Source organism: Malurus melanocephalus, unplaced genomic scaffold, assembly GCF_030028575.1.
Source record: "Malurus melanocephalus ecotype Western Australia unplaced genomic scaffold, MMel_1.1 scaffold_34, whole genome shotgun sequence".
In the NCBI taxonomy this organism is placed as follows: domain Eukaryota; kingdom Metazoa; phylum Chordata; class Aves; order Passeriformes; family Maluridae; genus Malurus; species Malurus melanocephalus.
The window spans coordinates 1280485-1305304 of record NW_026623266.1 but is presented as its reverse complement, the minus strand read 5'-3'; the positions used below and the strand labels follow the sequence as shown (position 1 = coordinate 1305304).

At 41.2% G+C, this 24820-nt stretch overlaps 1 protein-coding gene across 4 annotated transcripts in view; it reads left to right on the top strand.

Moving 5' to 3' along the window:
* Positions 1-4682: 4682 nt before the first annotated feature.
* Positions 4683-24820, top strand: part of SYTL2 (synaptotagmin like 2) — a 52948-nt gene continuing 32810 nt past the window's right edge. For all 4 annotated transcript variants that reach the window (XM_057364058.1, XM_057364055.1, XM_057364056.1 and 1 more), the window contains exons 1-3: positions 4683-4809; positions 5962-6035; positions 18073-18509. In XM_057364058.1, coding sequence (XP_057220041.1) covers positions 18409-18509 — 101 coding nt within the window. In that variant the 5' untranslated portion in view covers positions 4683-4809; positions 5962-6035; positions 18073-18408. The remainder of the gene's footprint in view (positions 4810-5961; positions 6036-18072; positions 18510-24820) is intronic.

Here is a 24820-nt window from a genome sequence, read left to right as displayed (position 1 = left end):
CACCCCTCACCGAGCTCAGCAGGCACCAAATCCCCCTGRCGCTGTCACCCTGTGCCCGAGCTCCCCGCCACGGCCGAAGAATTCCCTGAGGAGCCTCCCCCCGCCCTGCCGCCACCCCCAGCCCGTCCCCTCTTCACTGCCCCGCGCCTCGGCCCGGCCCTGCCGCGCGCCGCGCCCGCCGGTCGCCATCGCGACGGGGCCGGGAGCCACGGCGGCCACCGGCGCCCTCTGGCCCGGCAAACGAGAAGTACGAGGGAAAAAAGCGTGTGGGACGGCCTGGGTTTCGCTCAAACGCCGTGCCAGGCTGCAATCCTGATGGGAAATGGCAGCTCTCTTCAAGAAAGAGCGCATGTCCCAGCCCCGTACTGGGACAGGCCCACACCGAATGTGAGCTGGCCCACCCATGGCCGCAGGGCTGCTTTCTCAGGAGCTCCTCTTTACAGCTCCCTGAGCCATCCAAGGCAGTGATGGAGCCTTGGGTGACTTCTGTGCTGCGGTAACAATAGCTGTACTCTGCGGTCTGTGATCCTTTTGCTCCACACCAGTACCCAGTGGCTCAAGAAGATGGAAAGGAGGGCTGGAGTCTGATACTGAACTACTTCTCTCTTCCTGGCCGGTGGACTGCAATAGATTTTGGATAGGCTCTGTATGTTTCCCTCCTTAATCGGGTATCAGAGGCTGAGCCATGCAATCCTGGGAGCCATACCCAGCCACAGAAACCACAAAAGTGCAGTTGTCCACCTTCTTGGGCAACACAGAATCAAAGAAGGGCTTGTGTTGGAAGGGACCTTGAAGATCATCTAGTTCAATCTCCCTGCCATTGGCAGGGATGWCACCCACTAGTTCTGTTTGCTCATGGCCCCATCCATCCTGGCCTTGGACACTTTTAGGAATGCAGCATCCACAGCTTCTCTGGGCTCTCCTCTTTTGGTTTAAAACCATTCACCCTTGTCCCATAACTATATGCCTATGTAAAAAAAAAAAAAAACTTTCTCTCCTTCTGTTTTCATAAGCCCCCTTTAAGAACTGGAAGGCTGCGATGTTTCCCCATAACCGCCTTTCCTCCATGCTGAACATTCACATTTACTTACTTTGTTCAAAATGTTTGGCCAACCCTGTGGGAATTTATTTTTGTCCTTTGAGAAGTCCTGTTTGACATAATACAGCAGTCTCCAAAATTAGGGCATATTCATTAAAGTAAGGACAAAATGCGACAGGCAGAGATCTCTAGCAATACCTCACAAGAGTAAATTTAAAGGTGCCTCGCTCAGTGGCAGCAGAATTTAATTTTTTTTTTTTTTTATTTGGGAGCAAAACAGAAGGAAAATTATCAGGCCCTAGTCATGCACATTTGATCTTTGAAGCCATTTCTCTCATGCTCATTATTCTCAAGCSAATAATTTTCTTACCAAGAGAGCACCCTACCAAGTAATATAAATTACCCACATTGTTTCCTTTTACAGTTTGCWCTTTTGGTGTACATTCTCTTGTAATGTTTTAAAATAAATTCTAAAAATTCTAAAATGTTTTTGAAGGCTTACTTTTTAGAAGTAAGTAATAGAAGACATAAAGAAATGCCTTCTGTTGGYAAGGTGTCAGAGAATGTGTTTCTCCAGTGTGCCATAAGCTAGGTAGGGAGGTCAGAAGTTGTACACTCATATACACACACACACATGCAGAATAGAGAGCCATTCCCATCTCTCCTCAAAGGAAAAAAAATAAAAAAATAAAAATAAAAAAAGAAAGTAGAAATGGAGTTTAGTAGAAGTCAGGAATAACAACACTCAGCAGGTGCAGGACATGGGCAGATAAGGACACCAAACAGACCCCTTTACATGTGATTGACCCTTTTTATCCCCTTGTGCTTCTGTTTTCCTATGCTTACTCTCCTTACTGCCTTCCTTCGGGCATGTGGAGATCTTTTTATGGCATAACCTAACAGTATAGAAGAWTTTAAAAGGAAAAAAAATGTTATCTTGGGCCCCAGGAACCAGTTGAAGGATGAAAAGCAAGGGATGACRTGGTCGAAGTCACCAGCCTGGAAAATATCACCACAGCCATTTAATGCAAGAAAGTTGTTGCAGGGAATAATATCTTACTATGTCTTTGGTCTTTATTTTTAAAGAAGCCATTAAATGAACAACATCAGAGTTAGCTGTGCTTTATGTTAGTTCTTCAGAGAGCAGCTGAGTGTCAAAAGAGGTTGAGTGACAGGAGGATAYAGGAGGAAAGAAAGCATTATCAGCTTGATTTGCTTCACTGGAAGTTACAGTCTCTTCAACTAGTACCTGTCATTTTGTAAGGGCATCAAAGCACTCATTAATTTATTCATTATAGGAAGAAGTGGGATGACTTCCTTTTTGCTTTGGATAATGGCTGGAGAGACAGACATGCTGAATAAGGGGGTGAAGGAAGAAAGGTGATCCATTTTCTGACTTTGATAGCAATATTACTACACAAAGACAACTGCAGGTTATTTTCATTTCGTTTTCTTTTATTCCCTGAAGATGTCATAACATTCTGTGTTGCATTGTAATCAAAATCATCTTGTATCTTTTGATTGTGCTGAGAAGTTAACAACTCTGTGACCGTGCATGGGGAAGATGAAGAGGCGGCTGGGTAGAGTACATCGTTTTATCACTAATTTTTGTTCTCTGCTGCCACCTTGAGAGTGTTCAGGCTCAATTCACTTGAAAAACAGCCGTTCTACGCTTAGGTGAAATGCACAGATTCTTCAAATCTACTGTATCAGCGCAGAGTAGCTGGATAATGGGTGCAGTCTCTTTCCATCTCTTTCCAAGTTACTGAGGAATGAGTCTGAAAGTCCTTCAGGTATTCTGTGTTCTGAGAATTGTTCAGACATTTTCGGTTTCTTCTCTATTGCGAACACTGAGGATACCAACCGGCAATCGGTCTGAGCTGGGACAGTCCTTAAACACATAATCTCACAGATTTMATCAGAATCCATTGCAAGAACACCTATCAAAATAAATTGTGAGCAGTAGAGTTCACCTATATATTTTAACAGAGGACACACTCCATATTCAGTGTCTCAGTAGTCACTTGTCACTGTTCTGGAGACCTCTTCCACCCAGCCGCAAGAAGCTGCCTTTTTCTAAGCTTGGGTCCAAACTCCTTGATTAAATGGGGAATTATTTTGGGCAATGGGTACACCAGATTTACCAGTTTCATCTCCATCCAGCAGGGGTCAAGCATAGCCACAGCTGCCAGCTGATACAGCGTGTCCGGTCCTGAAACGCTGTTTTACCCCTGCCTTCCTTATTCTTTGGGACGGCTGTGAGAGGGGARAAATGTATTTTACACAAGAGAAAAGTACATTCCATCTGCAAAGAGTGTCTAAAGGGCTTTTTATCACTTCTAATKAAGTGATGTTTCTTGATCTGCACTGAACAGGACTTTAGTATGTGTTTGAATAAATACAGCTTAGTATGCTACATTGRGATGAATAAACAGGGTATGTAGATGAGAGGTGTTTGAATGAAAATTATTAAGGGGAGCAAGCAACTTTTAAGCTTTCACAAGTTCTCCAATTCACTCTGATCCTTGTGAGCTGAATGTAAGCCTTATTAAAGGCTTATTAAGCCAGAATTTCGTTGCACAGTGCATGAAAAGCATGCTCTAATCCCTTATTTTGTCATCAAAAAGGAGAAGTTGCGTGTAAAATGCTTGAAATTTAAAAGACATATCATTGACCAAAACTTTACACCAATGCTATGAACATTAAATTTTCTCTAGAAGTTGTTTCACCATATCTAATTTCGAGAAGGAAGTGAAACATAAAAATTTGTTGTTAGCATGAAGCCAGGGCTGATGGTGTAGGATTTGGTGGCTGAATGGGCTCAGGCTGGGAACACGGTGGGGATGTAATTCAAAGCAGAGCTGCTGCGAGCGAGAGCCGAGCCAGCGCTCCGGCCGGCGGAGGGGGGCAGGTGACACACGGGCTGCCCTCAGGGCACAGCGGCTCCCCTCCCGGGCACGCCAGACGCTGAATTCCTCCCGCTGTCCCAAACTAGAATTAAATCAATTAGATCAAGCACTGTGATAAGAACGTGCGTAAGGGGAAAATAACAGCMCGGCAGCTCTCCATATGCCGGGGTCGGAGCTGTCGCTCTGCTCGCAGAGTCACTCTAGCCTCAGAACTCCCGTGGTGCCTGGCTGCCCAGGAAATAGCGGCATGTGTATTTTGTGCCACTAGTTAAACAAAAAAGCACTTACAGCGGCTTCCTGAACAAACAGATGACTGAAACCTCTGTTATCSCTGCCCGTATCTTTACTCAAACAGGTGTGTATATTCACACTTCTTGGGTTGCCTATCACCAGGTAAAGTGAAATACTGACCATTGTCCCTCACGGCACCTCGTCAAGTCAAGCCGGCACTCCTTGCGTGGATTTCGTGTGAAGCAGTCACTGGCTTCTGTGGAGCTGCTGCCTCGGAGCAGCACCCTGAAAACCACCTCTGAAAACCACCCCCAAGGCTCCCGCAGCCCGCGGGCACTGTCACCGCCCCGCCCGGCCCCGCGGCGCGCATTCGGGGGGTGCCACAGGTGACACGAGTGCGAGGGTGGGCCGGGCCGTGGGGAGCCGCCCCGCTCGGAGGGACGGGCGCCGGCATTGGCCCGGGGCGGCGGGACGGGCTTGGTTTCTGCCAGCGCCGCCGCCTCCCTGCCCTCAGACAAGCGGGGCGGAGGCGCGGGGCAGCGCCTGCCCGCCGGGACCGGGGAGCCGGCGCTGTCTCTGTCTCTGGCCGCAGGGAAGGAAGGGGGAGCTGCGGAGGGGGCGGCAGGAGAGGTGAGGTTGACCTAGAAAGGGCTCTGGGGTGGGCGAGGGGGTGTTGTTAATGGAGTGATTCGGGGTCAAAAAGGGTGTTGTTAATGGAGTGATTCGGGGTCAAAGAAGCCGCCCGTGCCCGCATTGCTGGGATAGTGTGAGAGCTGGCTGGCCGCTGGGGAGTCCTGGCTCCCAGCCTTCGCCAGCCGGGCTGCCCCGCAGTGTTTGGCCGCGGTCGGATTGCAGGACTTTCACCTGAGGACGGGGCAGCGCTCACAGGTGTCTCGCCAGCCCGGGCCTGGGTGTCGGCGTTTATCAGCGCCTTTCTTCAGAACTGCTTCTYCCCCGTGCCAAGGACGGGCTGAGCCCGGACACCCTCTGCTGCTGCTGCGGAGGGGAGCGTCTGTCCGGGRTGAGAGCTGGGTAACTGTCAGAACTTCCCTGCACCGAGCTCCTGCAGTCWGCTGGCATGGGAGGACTCTCTTTATTTAAATAAACTGCTTAGATCTCAGCTGAGAGATGTTAATGACCTTTGTGTAAATAGTAAACAYATTTAATCTCAAAACACTGAAATTTACTTGCATCATCTACTCTGTCTCTGGAATAACTTGCAGGATTGGACCGGGCCCTAAAGTCTAATGCACCCAGTTGTGTCTTTCCTGTGTGAACAGAAGACTCTGCTTAGATGATTGCCAGGGTGAAGATTACTTAAATCTGGGGGCAGATTGTGAAGTGTCAAGTATTTTAGAGCTTCCTTAAGAAGTGTAAGGGGAGGGGACTTAGAACATGTGTTGGTGGTGCATCCCCCCACACTCATTCACAACAYATGCTTGACAGGATGCTGTGAGAAGAAACTTGATTTATTTGCTAAAAGAAGTGATCAAAATGTTGCACCAAAACATTTGTGTGTTTACACACAGATTGAAGCTCTCTGTGATGGAGTGTTTAAAAGACTAACGAATCAAAGTGTTTTATTAAACTTGTATACAGCAACAATGCACCTTACCAGTCATTAGTTCTTAATTACSATTAGTCATTATCATCTCTTTCCCAAACAGTTCTTAACAATCTCATATGTAAGTGGTAGTAAACCGGGAGTATACAATACCCTGGAGCTGATGCCCTATATTTAGCACTGATGATACACTTCTTGACGGTTTGTTTAACTTGCAGGAGTCACATTAGAGAGTGAGACTCTCACAAGTAGAGAGCTTGAGARCTCCTTTGCAAAAGAAGCTGGAATCGAAGTGAGTATTTTGTATTTTTCATAAAATATCATCCTTCTTTTTTTAATTGTTTATATGTTGTGCACCTTGATGCCTCCCTGGAAGAAAAGGGGGTGATCTCAGATGACATAGTTCATATTATTTGAGGGAGCTTCATATTACTGCTGAGCTKACTGTAATGTTGTTAARCATCTTTCTTATTTGTTTTGCATSTTTATTCTATTTCCATCAGACATATCTTCTCTTYGTTCTGCAGTCTTATTTTGCTTTCATCTGACATCTTTCCTGTCCACTCTACATTCTTTGTTCTTATCTTATAGATTTTACTATTTGCATATGCTTTCTTGTGCACTATGTGGGCAAGTATACTGCAAGTCTCTGTTTGCAGTTGTGTGTTACTTACATATTTATAGAAAATATTACTAATACTGTTCAGTGTTACAAAATGCTTATACACTGCTACCAATTACCATACCTTAGAGTATTTATGTCTAGGTTTAAGGCAAGGAAATAATAAGCATCTTAGTCTGCTTCTACCTTATCTGTGCAGCCATTCTCTGCCTTGTCTGTAAGTCATCTTCTTAAATTCCCTGAAGCTGTCATTGGACTTGTCTCTTGTAAAAAAAAAATTTCCTTCCAGCATTTCTCGCATCCTAAAATAATGTATTATCAATTTCACTGTCAGACTTTTAAAATTCAGTGAAATAGGTCTTCATGTTCTTGTTTTCCCATTCTGACAAAGGCCAGAGTGCACAACACTCCTTTACCTCAAAAATGGATGACAGTAAAGTGAATTTATCATTTCTTTGAAGAGCCAGTGCTTTGGAACACTGGACAGTACTCCAGGAGTGCTCCTGGAGAGAGATCATGTGCAGGTATTCTCTGGAGTAAACTCCTGTTATTCTGCAGGAGATACTTGCCMAATTCCCAGGTGGAAATACTGCTGCAATTTAGTACATGGAAAAAACTTTTGATGCTTGCATCCAGTTGCATCTGGAAAACTGGAGACCAGGAAAGCTGTAGGATGAAGTTWAAGAAATTACTTCTTTTCTACCCTGTATTATTTCCTGTCCTCATAACAGAAAGGGATGAAACAGACTCCACACAAAAATCTAATAAGAAAACATTATTTGCAAGGAAATATGAAAGTAATTTGTAGTCTCTCAGTAGGAAAAAATTGTTTAATTTTCTTTTTCTTTAATTAAAAGTGATGCTTCTCTCCTATGGAAGTCACTCTTGAATAAAGAGTGACTCGTTTTGAACCACAGTAAAGATCTTTTTTCTCTGCACAGAAAGTGCTTTTCATCTGGGATGGCTAAATGATGACTGCTAAAAGCAGTAGCTACCCTTCTCCTGCTTGAAGTCCATYACTTGCTGCATTTGAAGGTAGCTTATTTAGGTTGATCAGTAGTCAATTTAAGGAGGCTCCTTAGTTGAGTTTTCCAATGCCAAAATGTGTATGTCAGACCAGTGATGTTGCATTTGCTGTATTAGCAGTCTCCAGGTTTTTTAACTTATTTGGGCATAATGTGATTGACAGCTGATTTCAGCAGACTTATTCATGCTTCATTCTTGTGGTAGGGASTCATCTGGGTACAACAACTGGCTATGCTAGATTCTTCATGTTATAAGGTTTCCTTGCTATATGTAATTTGACTCTGTTTATTTCATCAAGAGGGGCAAAGGTAAGAGACATAATGTATACAYGAGGAGGAGGAAAAGAATGCTTCTCCCCCATCTTTGTTTTTTTTCCTGGGTGATAATGACAGACTATTTTTGACTTGAAACCCACTCAATATCCTGTGCCTATACACCAAAATAATGAACAACTTGACAATTTGTTGCCCAGAGAGGCTGGGGACTCCCCATCCCTGAAGGTATGCTAGGCCAGACTCATGTGGCTTTGAGTAACCTGGACTAGTGGAAGGTGTCCCTGCCCAYTGCAGGAGGGCTGGAACCAGATGGTCATTTCCAACCCAGACCATGCAATGGTTCTATGATCACATTTTTTTCCATTACATCTTGGTATGTTCCTTCTTCTCTGTATTATAAATCTTGTAAAAGTATTTTTTTTTATTTCTCTGTCCAAGTCAAGGAAATTTTGCCTTTCATCTCTCTCTGTGTCTGAGTATAAATAAAAAGTAAGAAGACAGGGGATGCTTATCTGTGGAATAATTAGCAGAACAGTATCCTAGATTCATTGCAAAATGGTTTTGTTCTACAAAAGCGTTAAACCATGTTGGTAAATTCTATATGAAATTGCCTGCCCATGTGTGATTCTGACTGACTGATAAAGTGGCAGAGACTTAGTTCTGTACTGGCTGGCGGACAGTGGTTAGACTATGTGATCTCAGCTGTCTGCTGGAGCTCCAGGAGTTTAAGAACTCCTGGGTTAGAAATGCTTTCTACACCATTAGCTTGTAGATGTTAAAGTCTACCACCATGTTTTTCTCCTCTAATGAATTTAAATGGCTAATGTGATTTTAAAATGGCATTAAAATAGAACTTCTGTTATGAAAAATTAAGGATGAGGTCAAAAAACCCTCTGTAATTGAACTTGAAGCACCATAAGCAAAAGATATGTACCCAAGTCCTAGGCAGAAATCTGTCAAACAAGCAGAAGTAGTGAGCCCTTAACCTTCTGTTCTCATCCTGCCCAGGTAGCTTGTTTTTTAATCCTGTGATAACTTTGTTGTGTAAGTGTCATTAATTTTACCTTGCTTCATAATGATGATGTTACTTGTCTGGAAGTCAAGAGATCTGGATTAAAAATTAATACCCTCAGGTTACTATCCTGTTCCCTGTCCTCTTCTAGAACTGGACTGCTCTATAGCCAGGAGTGCAGGTCTGTCTGGATGAGGGGAGAGGTTAGGAGAGACCTTGATGTTTTGTTTTTTTTTTAATAGTGCCTTGGCCGAGAGAAAGTGTACCTGGCTTCCTGTTTCTCCCTGCAAAGTTGTGACATCATTTTAACAGTCATTCCTTGAGGTTTAATCCTTGGTAGTTCAGCCCTAGGAAGGGTCAAGAGAGAACCAAGCAAACCCTTCAGAGACCATCATGTATTTTGGTGAACAAGGGGATGTACACTTGAATCTTCTTYGGTTAAGTGGTCATGGTGGCTCTGGATTTGGCTGCTTCCTGGGTATGTAGCTGTAGCTATTGGGCAAGTGAGCTAACACCTTGCATAGCTATGCTGTTAAAGAATGAGCCACTCCTGCAAGACTAAATACCTGTTCAGGGACAGGCCTGATACTCCGAAACCCAGCCTCACAAGCTCTGAACTCCTGATTTAGCTACCTGTATATGAGAAACAATTTCTGTTACAATCCTTTGCTCCCTCTTTCCTATTCTTGTGCTATTCAGCAGCGTTTTTCAAGCAATATCCTTTTCATGCAGTGCGATTTGACACCACACCTCATCCAGTGCAACTGAAGGCTGCTCCAGAAACTGTTCCCTGCTTCATGCTTCTCAAGAGTCACAGTTTGGTTATACTCTTGTCATGGCCTTTTATGCTTCTTCCACCGCAGCAYACCTCACTTTTCAGTGTCAGAATCTCTGCTTGCATCTGACCATTAGTATTCRGGGAAATTGGTAATGCTTAAGGAAAAGAGAGTTTTGCACTATACAGCCCAGCCCAGCAGTGCAAACAATCTCATGAGTGAAGTTCTCATGGCTGATAAACTTCCTGTTATTCTTGCAGGTTAATATCAGTATTGGGAAAACTAACACTGCTGCTGGCTGTTTTCAGCTTAGCCAGAATGATCCCAATAGCAGACAGAAATTTCATGTTATGAGGCTATATGTTAAAACATTATGCTTGGGAAGATGAGTTATTTTCCTCCCAATAGGGAGCTATATTAGCTTTTCTTAATGTATTCATTTAAAAAAAAAAATCCTACAACTATATAAATAAGCAAAACCCCAATAATCTTGAAATAAAAACTTCATTGCAAAGTTTAAGTTAATTTTGGTGACGGAGGAGAGACCTAATTCTGACTGGTCTATGTGCAGACTGCATGCTACCTTTTTAAAGCATTTTGAATGATAATTTTTTTAACCACATTGGTTTTTAACTTACCTAGAAAGTTTGCCACAGTGCTTTTTTTCCCAACTTTCTCTTTGGCTTACTTATTGTTTCTGTGACTGAGGGACTCCTAAAGCATGTTTTCTTTCTTCTAGCACCTGATTAGTGCTGATAAATGTGTGAGGCCCTGTTTTCAGGTAGGTGTGTGCTTTAGTTACGGTAACAAGGACCCAATTAATTGACGTAAACTTTCTTAGTAGCCTTCAGATTACATAATTTATTAGGTAGGTAATTTTAACTTTCAAAACTTGCATGAGTGAGTGTCTGAGGTGAGTGGTTAGTCAGTCATCCTGTCAGATAGGACAGCCAAAGGGCTTGTTCTGTTTGCTGRCTCTTTGTGCACAGTAGAAATCAATTAAATAGAGCTGTAGTTAGAAAACAAGGCTGGTAGCTGGAAAGTAGGGRGGTTGCAGAAACAAATCAAAATGATTCAGGTGAGTTATGTGTTCTTTTGATTCCCACAGGTATTTTTTGCAGTTAATTGTCTGAGAACRATGGAATGCCTTTTGCAATATTCTGTGTGATCCCAAATTTGTGTTGGACTGCAGGCAAAGGTGCTCTGGGGAAGCTGAGATTGTGGCCTCTGACAGGGAAGGCAAAGATGGTGTAAAATGTTGCTGTCTTGATTAGGCAATTTTATGCTTAACATGGACCACAAAGCTGTATTGTGCACCCTCCTGCAGAGGCAATGTGCTACCAYCAGTGACCTGAGCAGCTGGCCATGACAGTGTTTTAGAGCAGATCTAAGAGGTACATGAAAGGGGCAACCTGTTAAGCCACAGGTTCCCAGTTTTACAAAAACAGTGAAGGAAAATCAGTCTGTCAGTGACAGTGGCTGTCCTTGTTCAACTAGCTCATCACCTTGACTCAAAGGAGARGTAAGAGTGGAGCTCTTACAGTCACAGGGATGCAACAAACACTGACTAATGGATTTCCATAATCAGGTAAAAATCATCTGAGAAGTCATGGGCATGGACTTGGAAATTAAACTTTGAAAAGGTTTCATCAGACACTGTGTGCTCCAGTCTTCCAGCTGCTTTTAAGACTGAAACGGCTCTATTAACTTTCCTATTGTCAGCTCAATTTAGCATTACTCTGAGTATTTGAATGCAAATCCTTGTCTGCCATTTGTAACATGGATTTCTTCTCATCAGTGCTGCTAACCYCTTAATAAGCCCTCTTGTTGGATTGTCTGCACTAGCAAAGAGTCATAACTACCCAGTGACTGTAAACTGCAGCTCAGTTCTTCCGTTTCACATAGCAAAGAATATCTTAACAAAGTGCAGGAAGTGTGTCACTTCCCAGTAGCCATCGATGGGAAATACTTGTTAGTTAGTCACATTATTTTGCACGTTTCCATTCTCCAACAGTACAGTTTCTGGAACAGAATCCTAGCTAAAATGTAGGCAATCCTTGCAGAAAAGCAAGGAAGGAGGGTAAAGGTAGGATACTTCCCCTGAAATCTCCAATATTATCTTAACTTGTTAAGGCTCCTACTTCAGCCTTTTTTATTTTTCTTTTTTTAAGGAATTCCTAGTACGTAACAGATGTTTTTATTTGACTTAAATCAGTGCAGTGCTCATTAGCCTAATGCAAGGAATGCCAAATCCCAAACTAGAATACATAATTTTTTTTGAAGAACGGGGCAATGGAAGAAAAAGAAAGYGATTTGGCATCTCCTGTTGTATGAGAGTGTCACTATGGAACACTGCAGATGAGAGGAATAAAAGGGGCATTCTCCATTCTGCAATAGAAGTTTGTGAGAAGGGGACGGAGGTTCTGTTAGCCCATTCTCATTGTTATCTTCCATGCTGAATCTGTATGTTTAACATGGCAAGTCTCCAGGAGAAGAGGGGTGAGCTCTTCTTTCCAGTAAAATGAAAGGAAGGACTTCGCTTCTTACCGAAACTTTCTTAAGAAATTAATCGGTTACTCACACTATGAATTTCAGGGTTGCTTGTTGCTGGGATTTTCTTTTTTTTTGGAAGAGGGAGGTGGGGCAATGTTTTGGCTGTTTCTAGTGCAAGTTGCTTGCCAGAATGTGAATCTGTCTTGTAAATATTTTGGGAAAACATTCAGAAATAGCTAGACATTAAATGCAGAAATGTATCAGATAGTTGTATGTAGGATTAGGAGATACTTTCCGCCTGGTAATTAGTTTGCTTCTGGTCTCTCTGAAGGTTTTGGTGTTCTGCTTAAATCTATTTTCAAAAAGATATAAAAACAGTCCCTTAAACTGGACTCGGAGTTTAATGCCAATGTTGAGATGARGAATGTGAAAGTGGCAATGGAAGCTTGAGTCCTGTGAGCCTCACACTTCTGCTCTCTAAAGGGAGATGAGAATAATTGTTATGCAACTGACAGTGCTCTGCCTTCAGAGATCTAGAGTACTGAGTCACCTTCATTATTATAGTTCAAGTCCATTTTGCCGAGAAAATATTCTTTGTTTTGTAATTCTTGATGAAAAGAATTAGCTAGAAGAATGAAGTTCTTTCAAATTTACTAATTCAAGCAATGTGCCTACTGGGATTAAATCGCAGCCAAGTACTAATGGTACARTGTGCAAGGAAATATAATTAGATATGAAAATATGCTGATGTTAGTATCAACAACTTGGTGGAATTTCTGTAATTTTGAAGATTCTTCAAATTATGTATTTTTAGTTGATTAGTACTTACTGCAATGTGAAATAAATGACATGACATCTACAGTTAGTCTGACAGAGGTCATGGCGAAAAGGAATGTTTAGGTGTGTTTTTCTGAGGCTTCTCTTTAATTTATGAGTCTCTTTCTCCAGAGACCACACGCTCTTAATGCCTCTGGCCTAGTGGTTGTATGCTATAACAGGTATAGAGACTGACATTCTTAGGCACTGCTGCCAATATCCAAGCCCTGTGARAGAAATGGCAAGCTGCCATATGTGATTAGAGGGATTAGGCCACAACCAAAGCAAATTATTCTTTTTTGTTCCAATATTAAGTTGTTAACTTTTATCCTCTTTCTGTTATTAACTCTTCTTCAGAGTAAATTGCCTTCATAGTCCTTAAAGTGATGAAGGTCTTAATGTCTTACCAAATAAGAATAAAATTAAATCGCAGGCAGAGTCATGTGGACCAGCAAACCAGGTGTTCCTGGAGAAAGTGAGAATTTTTCTCTAGTACTTGTGTTACTCCAGTTGAACTTCTTCCTCTTTCAGCTGGTTGAACATCATTATATAAGGCTGTCAGTGAAAGTATCTTGAGACTGCAACTATTTTGCAGTTGTTTAAAAACCAGGACCGTTTTGAGGCTGTTGAGCAAGAGTAAGGTATGAGAAAAGCTTCTGTGTAATTTTTAATTTTTTTCCCTGTTGTGACTGTTTGGAGCAGTTATTTGGACCTATAATTGAAGATAARCAGATTCTTTCCCTTAACCATGTTGGAAAGAATACTGTACAGGAGAAAAAATAGTCTTATTGCAATAAAATGGAACATTGCTGTATTAACAAGGCAACAATCTTAAAAAAAGATATCCCCCACTTCTGCAAAGGTCCTTGTTCTACCAACACTCTTCACTTTACAACTAGATAAGAACTTCCCTACCTCCCACTGGCTAAACATACATGTAAGCAAACACTGTTTGCTAAATTAAACTCTGGGACTGCTGCAAATATGGTATGCTGTGTATACTCTGCTWTTATAATTGTGAAAATATTCTGATAACACCTCTTACAAGAGTAGCTGGATTGGCTACAGATATGCATATCTTACTGGGTGATCTTTTCCTTTCTGCCCCTTCAAGAGTGAAAACAACAACAGGCCTTCCTGTGCTTGTTTTAAGTTCTTGTCCKGATTATTGCAGGCAATTGCTTTTAAAATTCCTGTGAATGGTGACTTAAGTCTCTTTCAAAGTTAATAGCTTTTCTTTCTGCATTRCTCAAACTGAAATCCATAATCCTCTGATCTTCTGAGCAAATATGTTCATGACCCTTTGTGCTTGTGCTAACACTGACGTTTAGCCTAATTAGCTATTCTGCCTTCATGGGATTTGCCTYGTGCATTTACAGAAAAATTATATTTTCCAAGCCTAGGCTGGTGCTGAGTTACCTGTGACTGTACTGCTGAAATATCACTGGAGRATGAAATGTATTCAGGAGGCTGATTTGTTTGTTGTTGCAAAGCTGTAGCTTGTGGGGCTCATAGTCAGAGGTACCGTTACTGCCTAATGTGACTTCCCAGGGCCTAGGGCCAGTTCTCCAAGGCTTTTATTGCTCTTAGTATTCTTCTTGGCTTCCCTGCTTCAAAATAAATGTTTATTATTTCCTGAGCATGGGTGTCAACCAAGCTTAGTTACTTCTGAGAATGAGTTCCTCTGCAGATGTAAATTGTATTGCATTTATCTGTCCTCCTCAGCTTCCTGTTGCCTTATRTGTAGACTTCCAACTCATCCTAGTTGCTAGTGCTGATGTGTTGTAGCAGTGGAGAAATAGTTAGAAAACTGTGTAGCTTTCAAACACCTGAACCTTCTTTTTTTTTTAAGAGCCGGTAGGTTACTTGTAAGTGAATGCTTTCTGGGATGAAGGTGTATAGAGATAGCAGCTGCTGAGCAGCCAGGCCTGCAGGGTAGTTGTTCAGCTGAAGGAGTTGGCACAAAGAAGGTGTGGGAAGCAGCCAGAAGTGTAGGATTGGCTGTCACCTTCTTCCTCTTGTTAGAAGGCATTGGCTGCAAGACAGATTCTSAGGATCAAAGCTTTAGCAGCTTAGGTCTACTGTACAAGGAGCCCTTGAAAAGTAGTTTTGCAATGTAAATTTGGAACATTATGAGGTTTGTGCATACAAAAGGAAATCTTGTTGGTTTGAATGGAACAGCTGACTCTGGAGTTTTGCTGTTTGTTTTCTGATGCTTTAAGTAAATTCAGTGTCAGCCATGGTGAAGTACTCCAACCTTTTGCTTGCCTCCTTCATTGCATGCCATARGTATACACTGAGTAAAAACTTTGAAACCTAAACTAATATTGTAGTAGCTCTCAATGTAATATGCCACAGTGYTTGGAATAAAGTATTCAAATTAATATTCCCCTTTTGTATTTGGGAGAAAGCAGTGTGCAGGAGTCAACAGAGCTCTCTATTGGGTAAACGTGTTTGTAGACAAAGTTGTCTTTCTTTCATGGTTCCTGTTTTAGAAAAGTATAAAACCTCTCTTAAAGCAATTGAGGTGTACAGCTGCCTGAGAGGTTCTGAGAAATTTTACAAGATAAAATTTTTGGATGAGTGCCTGGCCTAAACCACTGAGCAACCATGAGYAGCTTAAGTGCATGTGTAGGGAAAACTATATTTTGAGTTGTCTTTCTGTTTCTTTTATTGCCAAAACATAGAAGCTTTCATGCCTGAATTACATAAAACATAATTTCAGATCCTGTTTATTACAGGGAGTCTTTTATGAAAGGGAAGATTTTTTTGTGTGGTTTTTACCTGAATTTAAGGTTTCAGAAAAAAWGTTGTGCCAAATATGCTGACTCACAAATGTTAGTCTGCAGCACATGAGAACCCTTCTTCAGAAGTCAGTCAATGTGGTATCAGTCTTATTTGAAACTTAGGTCTGAAAACATTCTGACAAAGAAAAATTTGCCACTGAATTTGCAGTGACACCAAGCAAATGGTTGAAACCTCTCGGCTCTTCCTGGCAAGGCTTTTCAGGAGAAAAAAAATCAAAATAAGTGAGGTTGGGGTAGTGGTAGTGTATGACTTGTAGAGGAGGAAAACTTCTTATTTTTAAAAAAATATTTTTATATTAACTTTATGTTTTGTAGCAGATGCTATACTCTAAGGCAGCAGTCTTTATCATCTGGAATCAGTGCTGATAATCTTCTGCAGAAAGGCAGCCTTGCAGTAACTTGTATCAGCCAATCTCATGAGATTGGCCATGCACCACACACACGTACACAGAAAGAGGTTTTCTTGTTATGAAGAACTGTGGAATCATGGGTGAAGGGGCCTGCCAGGATGAGTGGTATCTTGGTATCTTGCCTCTAATTAAAATCGAAGTGGTGGGGCTACCCTAGCTGAAGATACTGTTCTACAGAATGATGGTAGTAACAGTGCTGCTTGCTGTGAGCTCTCACAGCCTGTTTGAATGAGCCCTTGCAAACATGTTTTTCAGATGGGGAGGACTGAAGTTCTGTTTCCACTAATTTAATTGATTTGAGTACTGAGAGACGTYAGTGAAGTTTCCATCTTGTAAATGCTGTCCAACTATTTCTTTTAGATTTTTTAATTAATATGAGAAGACAATGTAGAACATCTTTCCTCCGTCTTCTTTAAAAATAAAGACCAAAGACATGGTAAGGTATTATTCCATGCAATAGCTTTCTTGCAGACTTGACTGATCTTGGGCAAGAAACTTGCTCAATTTACAAGCAAAATCTTTGATCATTCCAATTCACAGCAGTCCAGGGTTTGTAGTTGCAATTTGAGCTTCTATGCTTGTTGGCTGTGCAGTTACCATTCAACCAACATCCAGGGCTTTGTATTAGAGGTGTGGATGCTGCTTGTTGTGTCAGCTGGTGTGGAAACTTTCCACACAATAGTTAGAAACCAATATTATTTCCACACAATAGTTAGAAACCTGTTCCTAAGCTGAAGGAGAACTATTTTGGATACTCAACAAATTTACGATTGGTACATTTGTTGGCAGCCCTATAGTAAGCATTTACACTTTTGCCTGATTATACAACTATAATTTTCTAARTGCAAATGAAGTTACAGATGGCAGGCTGTTTGAGATACTGTTGTATCAACCTCATGGAACAAAAACATTATGATAATAATGGAGAAAAATATGGCAGCCAAACAAAAACATGAAGAAGGTGTTTGGGCATTGGAGTTATGGGGATAATTAAATGCAGCTGCAGATGCCTTCCAAATCTGTAAGAAATGCTGTTATTTTCAGAACAAAGTTTGCCTTTGAGCACTGCCAATGTCAATATCTTGTTTTAACGGCCTGGTTGAACTTGTGGCCAGGGGAGCAAACACAATGACTCATTACACAGCCTTAGTGCTCATTGAATCAATATGAGGTTAGCATCCCATCAGCCAGATTGCAGTGTCAGTCTGCAAGGGCCAAAGGAAGACACCCATAACTCTGAAGGGTTGTGATGGAGCTGCCTAGTACACAAACATGGCCAGTGAAAACATCTGCTTCTCTTCTGTCTGTCATCAGGTTTGGCACTAGGCATGCTTCTGAGCATTAAATTCAAGCTATTTATTTCTTTTTTCTCAAGCTTTGACATACAAATCTCTGTAATCCTGAAGCACTAAGATACTCTACTGCAGACATAACTGACTCCCTCCACCATGCCACGTCCTCTATTTCTTTGTGGGTTTTTTTGAAGAWGAGATTTTTGTCTTTGACAGTTGGAATTGCCTTGTAAGTGAATAGTCTTCTGAAACCATGGCCTATAAAACAAACAAAACAGTATTTCAAATTACTACTTGTAAGTGCAGTTTGGCTTGTATAAAGCAATGAGGTTCATGTTACCACATGACTTGTAATTCCACGTCTCAATATGATTATGTATAAATTGTTTCACATTTATCCCATATGGTCTATAGCATAATGATTTGGCCTTTCTTTTTCTTCCTTTTATTTTAAATCATTGTGATAAAACCCACCAAAAATAAGAGCACTTAACTCCTMTTTCCTCCAAATTGTTCTGCTAACTTTAAGGACAATTTAAAATACACTTATATAATAAAAGTGTACCAAYTGTATGACACTCAATTCTGTGTTTCAGGGTGTGAGTTGTCATATTGGGGAGGAATATATTTTCATGGCCACCTTGTTTTAGAGGCCTGTAAAACAAGTTTGACTTGAAGTGACCATTTGARCTTCATAAAGTTATTTAATCACACTGGAAAACTTGTTTCTTTTAATTAAAAATRCATACATAATCTATTTCCCTTATCCTGCAACTTGTTCTTCCTTGTCTCTTTTCCAGGGAATGTTCTGTTTGCTCTCAAACACTGGATATCCTGGCTCAGTGTACTGTTACTCCGGGAAGCAGAGCTGAGAGGACAAACTGAGAAGACATTATTGTGATGGCAAGTAGGAATGCAACACTTTCCCAGAAGTCTCTCATTTAGGGAAACATGCATATACTGTACTGCAAGAAAGCAACATTTTGTGAATGGGACTCTTTAAACCACTGACTGTAACCAGCTTTCTCAGTGCCTGCTGTAAAAGACTTCTGTAACTTTAAAGCAGGCTACAAGACTTTGTTCAGCAGGATCTAAGATCTTCCCAGACACTTCACCAGCCCTACAGACAGAACAAGATGATTGACCTAAGCTTCCTAACAGAGGAGGAGCAGGAGGCAATAATGAAGGTGCTGCAACGGGATGCAGAGCTTAAAAGAGCTGAAGAAGAGAGAGTCAGGTAAGGGATCTAGCACCCTGCTTTTCGTGGGAACACTTACACAGTTCCTGTACTGAGTTACTCAGGAGTAGATTAAAACAGCTGTTGCTGAGGGCCCCATATGTCTCAGTATATGTGGTTTGGAGATCTTTTGCTCTGGACTGGATTTAYCATAGTCTCTGGATGAAATGCCTCTACCACACAAATGGTTCATTTCTGGCCAAAATTGTTTTGGACTGTTGCAATTCCCTAAGGGTCCAAGAGCCCCCTGTTCATATCTGCCTGGATACACATCTGCCTTCGTTTCCTCAGAAGAGGATTCAGTTTGCAAGTGTCAAAACCACTGCAGACTAATGCAGACTGCAGACTAATTAGACTGGACTAATGCRTAAGTGGGGGATTTGGTTCAAAAGGAATATGAGCACCCTCAACAAACCAAAAGTATAGTTGCAGTCAGCAGTATGTCTGAATGCTGAAGTTATACCTAAAATRTGGGGAGCTGCAATATATAGTAGCTGCAGTCCAGAAGTACCAACACTGTGCCCCACTGCCAAGAGGTGTTCTTGCAATTCTGGGCATAAAGCAAAAAAACACTCCTTGATTTCTTGGTGGTGTCACAGCTGAAGCAATTGTTGTTATCCTAGAGTGTTTTATGGGCTGGGAGTTTTTACTGGAGCTACTATGAGGGTAACTACAATGACTAGAAATGTATGCATGGAAAGCAATGTTTTCCAGATGGCTCTGAGAAAGCATCTATCTACACAGGTATAAATAGCAGTCAAATAGTTGCTTCAGCTGATATAGAGAGGACCTGCTCAAGAGTGAGGATWTGGTAGTTCTATTTTTTTTCTTTTCGGTGTGAAGGAACTTATCCATTACAATGTACACAAAATAACATGTGGACAAATAAGAAAAATGGAGCCTGAGGTGCTGAAAATTCCAAGTGCTATAACAGAAACCAATTTTTACAGGCCTCAGTGCAGGCAGGATTTTCTCACACTGATTTTGCAATCTTCTCTAAGATTCCTTCTAATTGTGACGTTCGTCATGAAGTAATGTATTTCCAATTTATATGTTTTGCAATTGTTCCAACCATGATGCATCTCTGATGCATCTTTTCTATTGTGAAAGATTTTTTATGAATGTCCTCTGTGTAGGCTTACCCTGTATCCTGCAAAGGAAAAGGCAGCCGGCCACTTGCCCTAAAAGCATCATTCCTTTTGCTGAGTATGCTTTTGCAGCCTTGAGGTTGTTCTAACAGCATGTGGTCAGCATTTTGCTGAGTTATTCCTCTTGCTTCTTTTAAGAGCAATGAACTGTAGACCAGTAGCTTCTTCTTGTTTAAAAGACTTTTCCTCTCAAGGCATTTGCTTTRCCGGAGGTAAAATCATTACAGGCAGTGTTCCAAATTACCGCCCGTCTTAATGCAGCCTGAGTAAATATTTTCACCACACAATTTCTGCTTCAAAAAGCAGTAAAGTGACTTTTCTGTAACAGAATAGGCATTTTGTTTACTCTAGGTAGAGAAATGCTGGTTTTAGTCTTGGAATGTTACATCAGTGCCAGGTCTGAAAGTGTTCAGGGTACATAATTGTAGTTGTAAGTTTGAAAACAGCATCTGGGGAAAGGAACCCTTCTTGGAACAGAAATTAAAAAAAAAAAAGCTTTCAGTAGTGGTCTGAGAGGACAGACAGYAAGTATTTTTGTCTGTGTATCCTTACTTTTGCCATTTATAATTCTAGTTTAAGAGGGCATGGTGGAAAATGCAAGAGACTGCAGGTTGTAACAGCCTGTAATCAGCACGTTTGCTGTTACAATAAAATGTCTCTTCTGGTTTCTAAATATTATAACTTCTGAGAATCTGGAAGCTTACATATGAAATGGATTTTTTGGCTTGATTATGGCACATGGAGCTTGCTTTTTATAGCTTATATATKAAAACATTACTTGAATTTTATCTCCAGCCAAGGAGATGCAGTATTTTAGTTTGAATTCTGTAGCCTTGTRCAACTGGAAGATTCCAAGAGCTGGGATCAACTGTCAGGAAACATCAGATCCTGATAAAGCGTTATTTGTATGTGTATATAATGGAAGTCTTTTAATGTGATTTTTTTGCCTCTCCAGAAGATACTCTGAGGTTTGAAGGGTGTTGTAATAAGCTGTGCCGTGTTCTTGGAGCGTGGACAAATTGGTAACATGACAAAATCCTCTTTGAGCAACTTCCTAGTGGAATTTTACAAATCAYCTTACAGAGTCCCTTCCCTGCTAACAGTTCCTAGTATTGCTAATCTAATAAAACTGCACTGATTAGGCTGGCCCATGCAGCCTTCTTAAGGCAGACTGCTTTAATTCTTGGTTTGTTGAGAGCTGTAATAGGCATTTTCCCATCTTATGGCTCCTTTTGTGTTGGTCTGGRTCAGCATGATTAGTTATAGGTACAGCATGCCTGCATCCTCTTTCACCTCTGCTGAAGTTTGTCTCAAAGGAAAGACGATATTGATGGCAAAATTGGCAAATTGGCGAAAGGGTGAYGAAAAAATCTCAGATGACAAGATGGTCTTTTGCTTTTCCTTGTGAYGCAAGGAAAGCAAAAGATATTGCATGCTTTTATATTCCTAGTGCAAGAAGATGCCTCCCTTTGCTTCCTTACCCTAGGAGCTGCAACAGGTTCAGTGAATGGCATTGTTGCTGGGGAGTGTGGCAAAGGCATAAAACGAGTCAAGTGACAGCTTGTGAAGATTAAAAGTTATTTTTCAGCATATTATGGACTTATTTTGGTTTTGTTGTCATCATTCCGTCCAGGAATCTCTGATATGCCCTGCTCCAGCATTGAACAAATGAGTGGGCTAAGTACATAACTGAATTTCCTGGAAGTAACTTCAGCTTTACCCCTACCTCTTTTTACAGATTCATAGTTCAGAATTAACTTTRGCCCTTTCTGGTGAGCAGAAATAAATCTGAGAAGTTGTGGAGTGTGGTTGGGTGACTGTTCAGTGGTTTGAGTAGCTGAGCCCTGGCACCAGCGTGTCTAAGGCAGAAAGCTGTTGTGGTCACCCTTGTGACAGGGTCCCCTTTTGTGTCTATCAGCCTTTCCCAGCAGAACCTCCTGGCACCACTCTTGTGGGCTTTGCTTSGGATTGTTTGCTCCTTGTGCAAACTGAAGAAGGTTAATGATAGGGGAAATTCTGATGTGGAGTTGTTTGTATGGTGGGTGGGGATTGCTGTGTGCCAAACCCCTTTGATACATTCATTGGTGTGGCATCGCGAAAAGAGAGAAAGCTTCAGGGGTCTGATTCTGCAAGGTCTGTGTGGCTGTTGAAACCCCATTGTAAATGTTATTATGGCTCTGGCTGTTTTTAACATCCTCTCTAGTTACYTTTCAAGGCAGTTTTCTTTGTATCGTCGACTGTCAGAAGGAAGGCTCTTTTGTGATATGGGCTATGTTTAAGGTATTGGGGTGAGCTTCACATTGGCATTGGGGAAAACAGACTTACCACTGTAATGTGAAAATAATTGACACCAGAATACATTCAAATCRTCATAAAATAGTTTTTTTTAGATGAAACAGTTTTGAGTGTGTGCTTAACAGTGGCAAGGAGGTTCTTGGTGCACCTGTTGCAGCAGAAAAGGATAATYTCATGTCTTCTGGCTGAAATCCCCCTTAGGCACAATGCTTAGCACTACATGTGATTTTCCAAATACAGTGACTGTCCCGGGAGTAGAGCAATTTTATTGTCTAGCAGAATGTACTTGTCATTATTTATCCTTTTTTGACAAAGCCAACTGACATTAGAACRAAGACTGGGAGGATGGTCTCAGCCCACCTTGTAAATGGCCAGTAAGAAAAGCAGGACTGTTTTCATCCTGATCTGATGAGATAACTGGGGTGAAAGAAGAGACCTTACTTACTGGTCTTGGTAAAAGGTATGGCATTGTACTRCACTCAGAAATGAGCTGATATCTTTTCTTCACAGTATTGGTTGCTAATTTTTCTGCTAGTAGCAAATAATTGTTTGACTGGAYGATTATTGTTTGGGACTGCTAGTGAAGCAGGGCAGATGGGGCTTATTCTGTATGATAGAAGAATGTATTGAAGGGGGAAAAAAGGATATTAATAATGATTTTTAACCTTTATATKGAATACTCCCTCTATAAGCATATTTTCCTGCAGTACAAAACTTTCTTGGTTTTGATAAGACCTATCACATGTTTGTACATGGCATCGTGTTGTATTATTAAGTGCCAAACTGAAGCCTTTGTCTTCAGGTTAGATTAGTCTTGATTTGTGGTTCACTTGAAATCCTAAATGCAACCTCTTCTTTAGCACAGCAGGAAAGATGCCATTGCTGGTAATATGGAGGAAGCTATGATACAGGCCTTTCTGCTCACGTATATTTGCTTGTATGTGTCATTTGGTGGGGCTGCTTTTATGCTTCATATGCCTACTTTTAAAGGCTGTAAAGAGCTGGGGACGCTGTGCGAGCAGAACCTGCTGGTTACATACTTTCTAACAGCCTCTCCCCTTGTTCACCCCTTGTTCAGATTGTCCTGTGCTACTGTCCAGGCAGGTTCTAATACCAAAGGTGTATTGTCACAGGACAGCTGCTCCTTCACTGTGAGGGTTTAGTTTGTTGGTCTGGTTTTGTTTTCCCCTGGCAGGTTTACTTGGGCTGGATATGAAGAGGGAGGGGAGGCCACTGGGGAACCCCTATGCAAATCCTTTAAAATAAGCAGACAAGCTGTTCTGGAAATGAAATAAATTGAAGCTAATAGAAACTGCCAATACTGGCAGACCTTGAAAACTCCTGCCTCCTGTAGCAAGACTCAAGAGTCTTGATATGGATTTCCTCAGTGGAATAAAGTTAAGCTTCCACATACTAAGAAATGCTTCAACAAATTCACATATTCTTTGTGTCTGCCTATGGAGTATCTAAATACATGAAATATATAATTAATTGCTTGTAAAATGAAGCTTCTTTCAAACTTGATAGTGCAAACTACTAACAAGAGAGTAAGTCTGAGTGCTGTATACAGGCGACACAGTAGAAAGGCATATAGACATGAAGGACTCTGTTCTTAGTGCAGAATAGACATATTGTTTAAATGAAACGGGGGTCAACATGCCAGTCTGATGCCACATATGTGGCTATCTGCTAGGAGAGAGCTGTGGTACAGTGGGGTTAATGTGGTCAGCATGATTCACAGCCACTTGTTCAGCCCAGAAGTTGGGATCATAGTTTTGGTTCCAGAGTCTGATGAGGACCATATTTCAATGGGCTACAGAGCTTAATGTTTTCTCTTCTTTCTTTTCAAAATCAATTGACTTCTCATACCTATGAGATCATATAACTTATGATTAACTTATTCATTCATTTTGTCACTCCAGGCCTGGATGTCTCTGTCTTCCCCCTGACTTGAGAGTGAATGTCACTTTTTCTTGTTAGTTATCAAGACTTGTGCTGACTACAGCCTGSTCAGTTCTCCAAGAACCCAAAAAGCATGGTCATAGCTGATATTTATTCATCAGGATATTGTTAGCAGACTTAACATAACAGACTTCTGAATAAACATAAAATGGAAGAACTGCATTACTCCAAACAGAATTAGGCTGCCTTTCTCACAARTCCAGCTATTTCTAACTATCAGGAGACCTTGCTGTTTAAAGAAACCTCAAAGGCAAGAATTAGAGATATTGCTTATGAAGAATTGTGATGACAAGGATGGGGAAAGGTTGCCTAACCCCACTGGTCTGCTTTGTTCTTTCTAGTGTAGCCCTCAAACAATCTGAAATTATATTGCACTATTGTTTAAACCAATTRAATACTAACTGATGGGGTTTTTTGGTTTTCAGTTTTTTGTAAAGTGCTGTGCAGCTACCATTCAAAAGGTAGGTTACTTGCAATTTGGGACCTCCCWCTACAAATACTTTGGCTGTAGTTCTCTAACAAATGTCAGAACAGATTTTTTTCTTATACCTTATGTAGATATTTTTGGAATAAAGAGGCATGCTCAAACAAGGTGAAATGTTTAAACAATTACTGCTTTGTCTARTAAACTTTTTGTAGTTGTTTTGCATTCTTAAAGAAGGAAAAATAACCTAATCAACAAGACTGGCTCTTGTACTGCCTGGTCTAATAAAATTTTACTCCTGTTCTTGTATGAGTGATACTACTAAAAATTTGTCTTGTCTATGTTCAAATAGTGACTCAGAATCTAAATCCTTTTTCTTTTTGTTGGTTTGGGATTTGTTGCTATGCTTGCAGAAAATAGAATTGACATTAATTCATCAAAATTCTCTCTCAACTTCTCCACTTACTTGGTATTCATTTGCA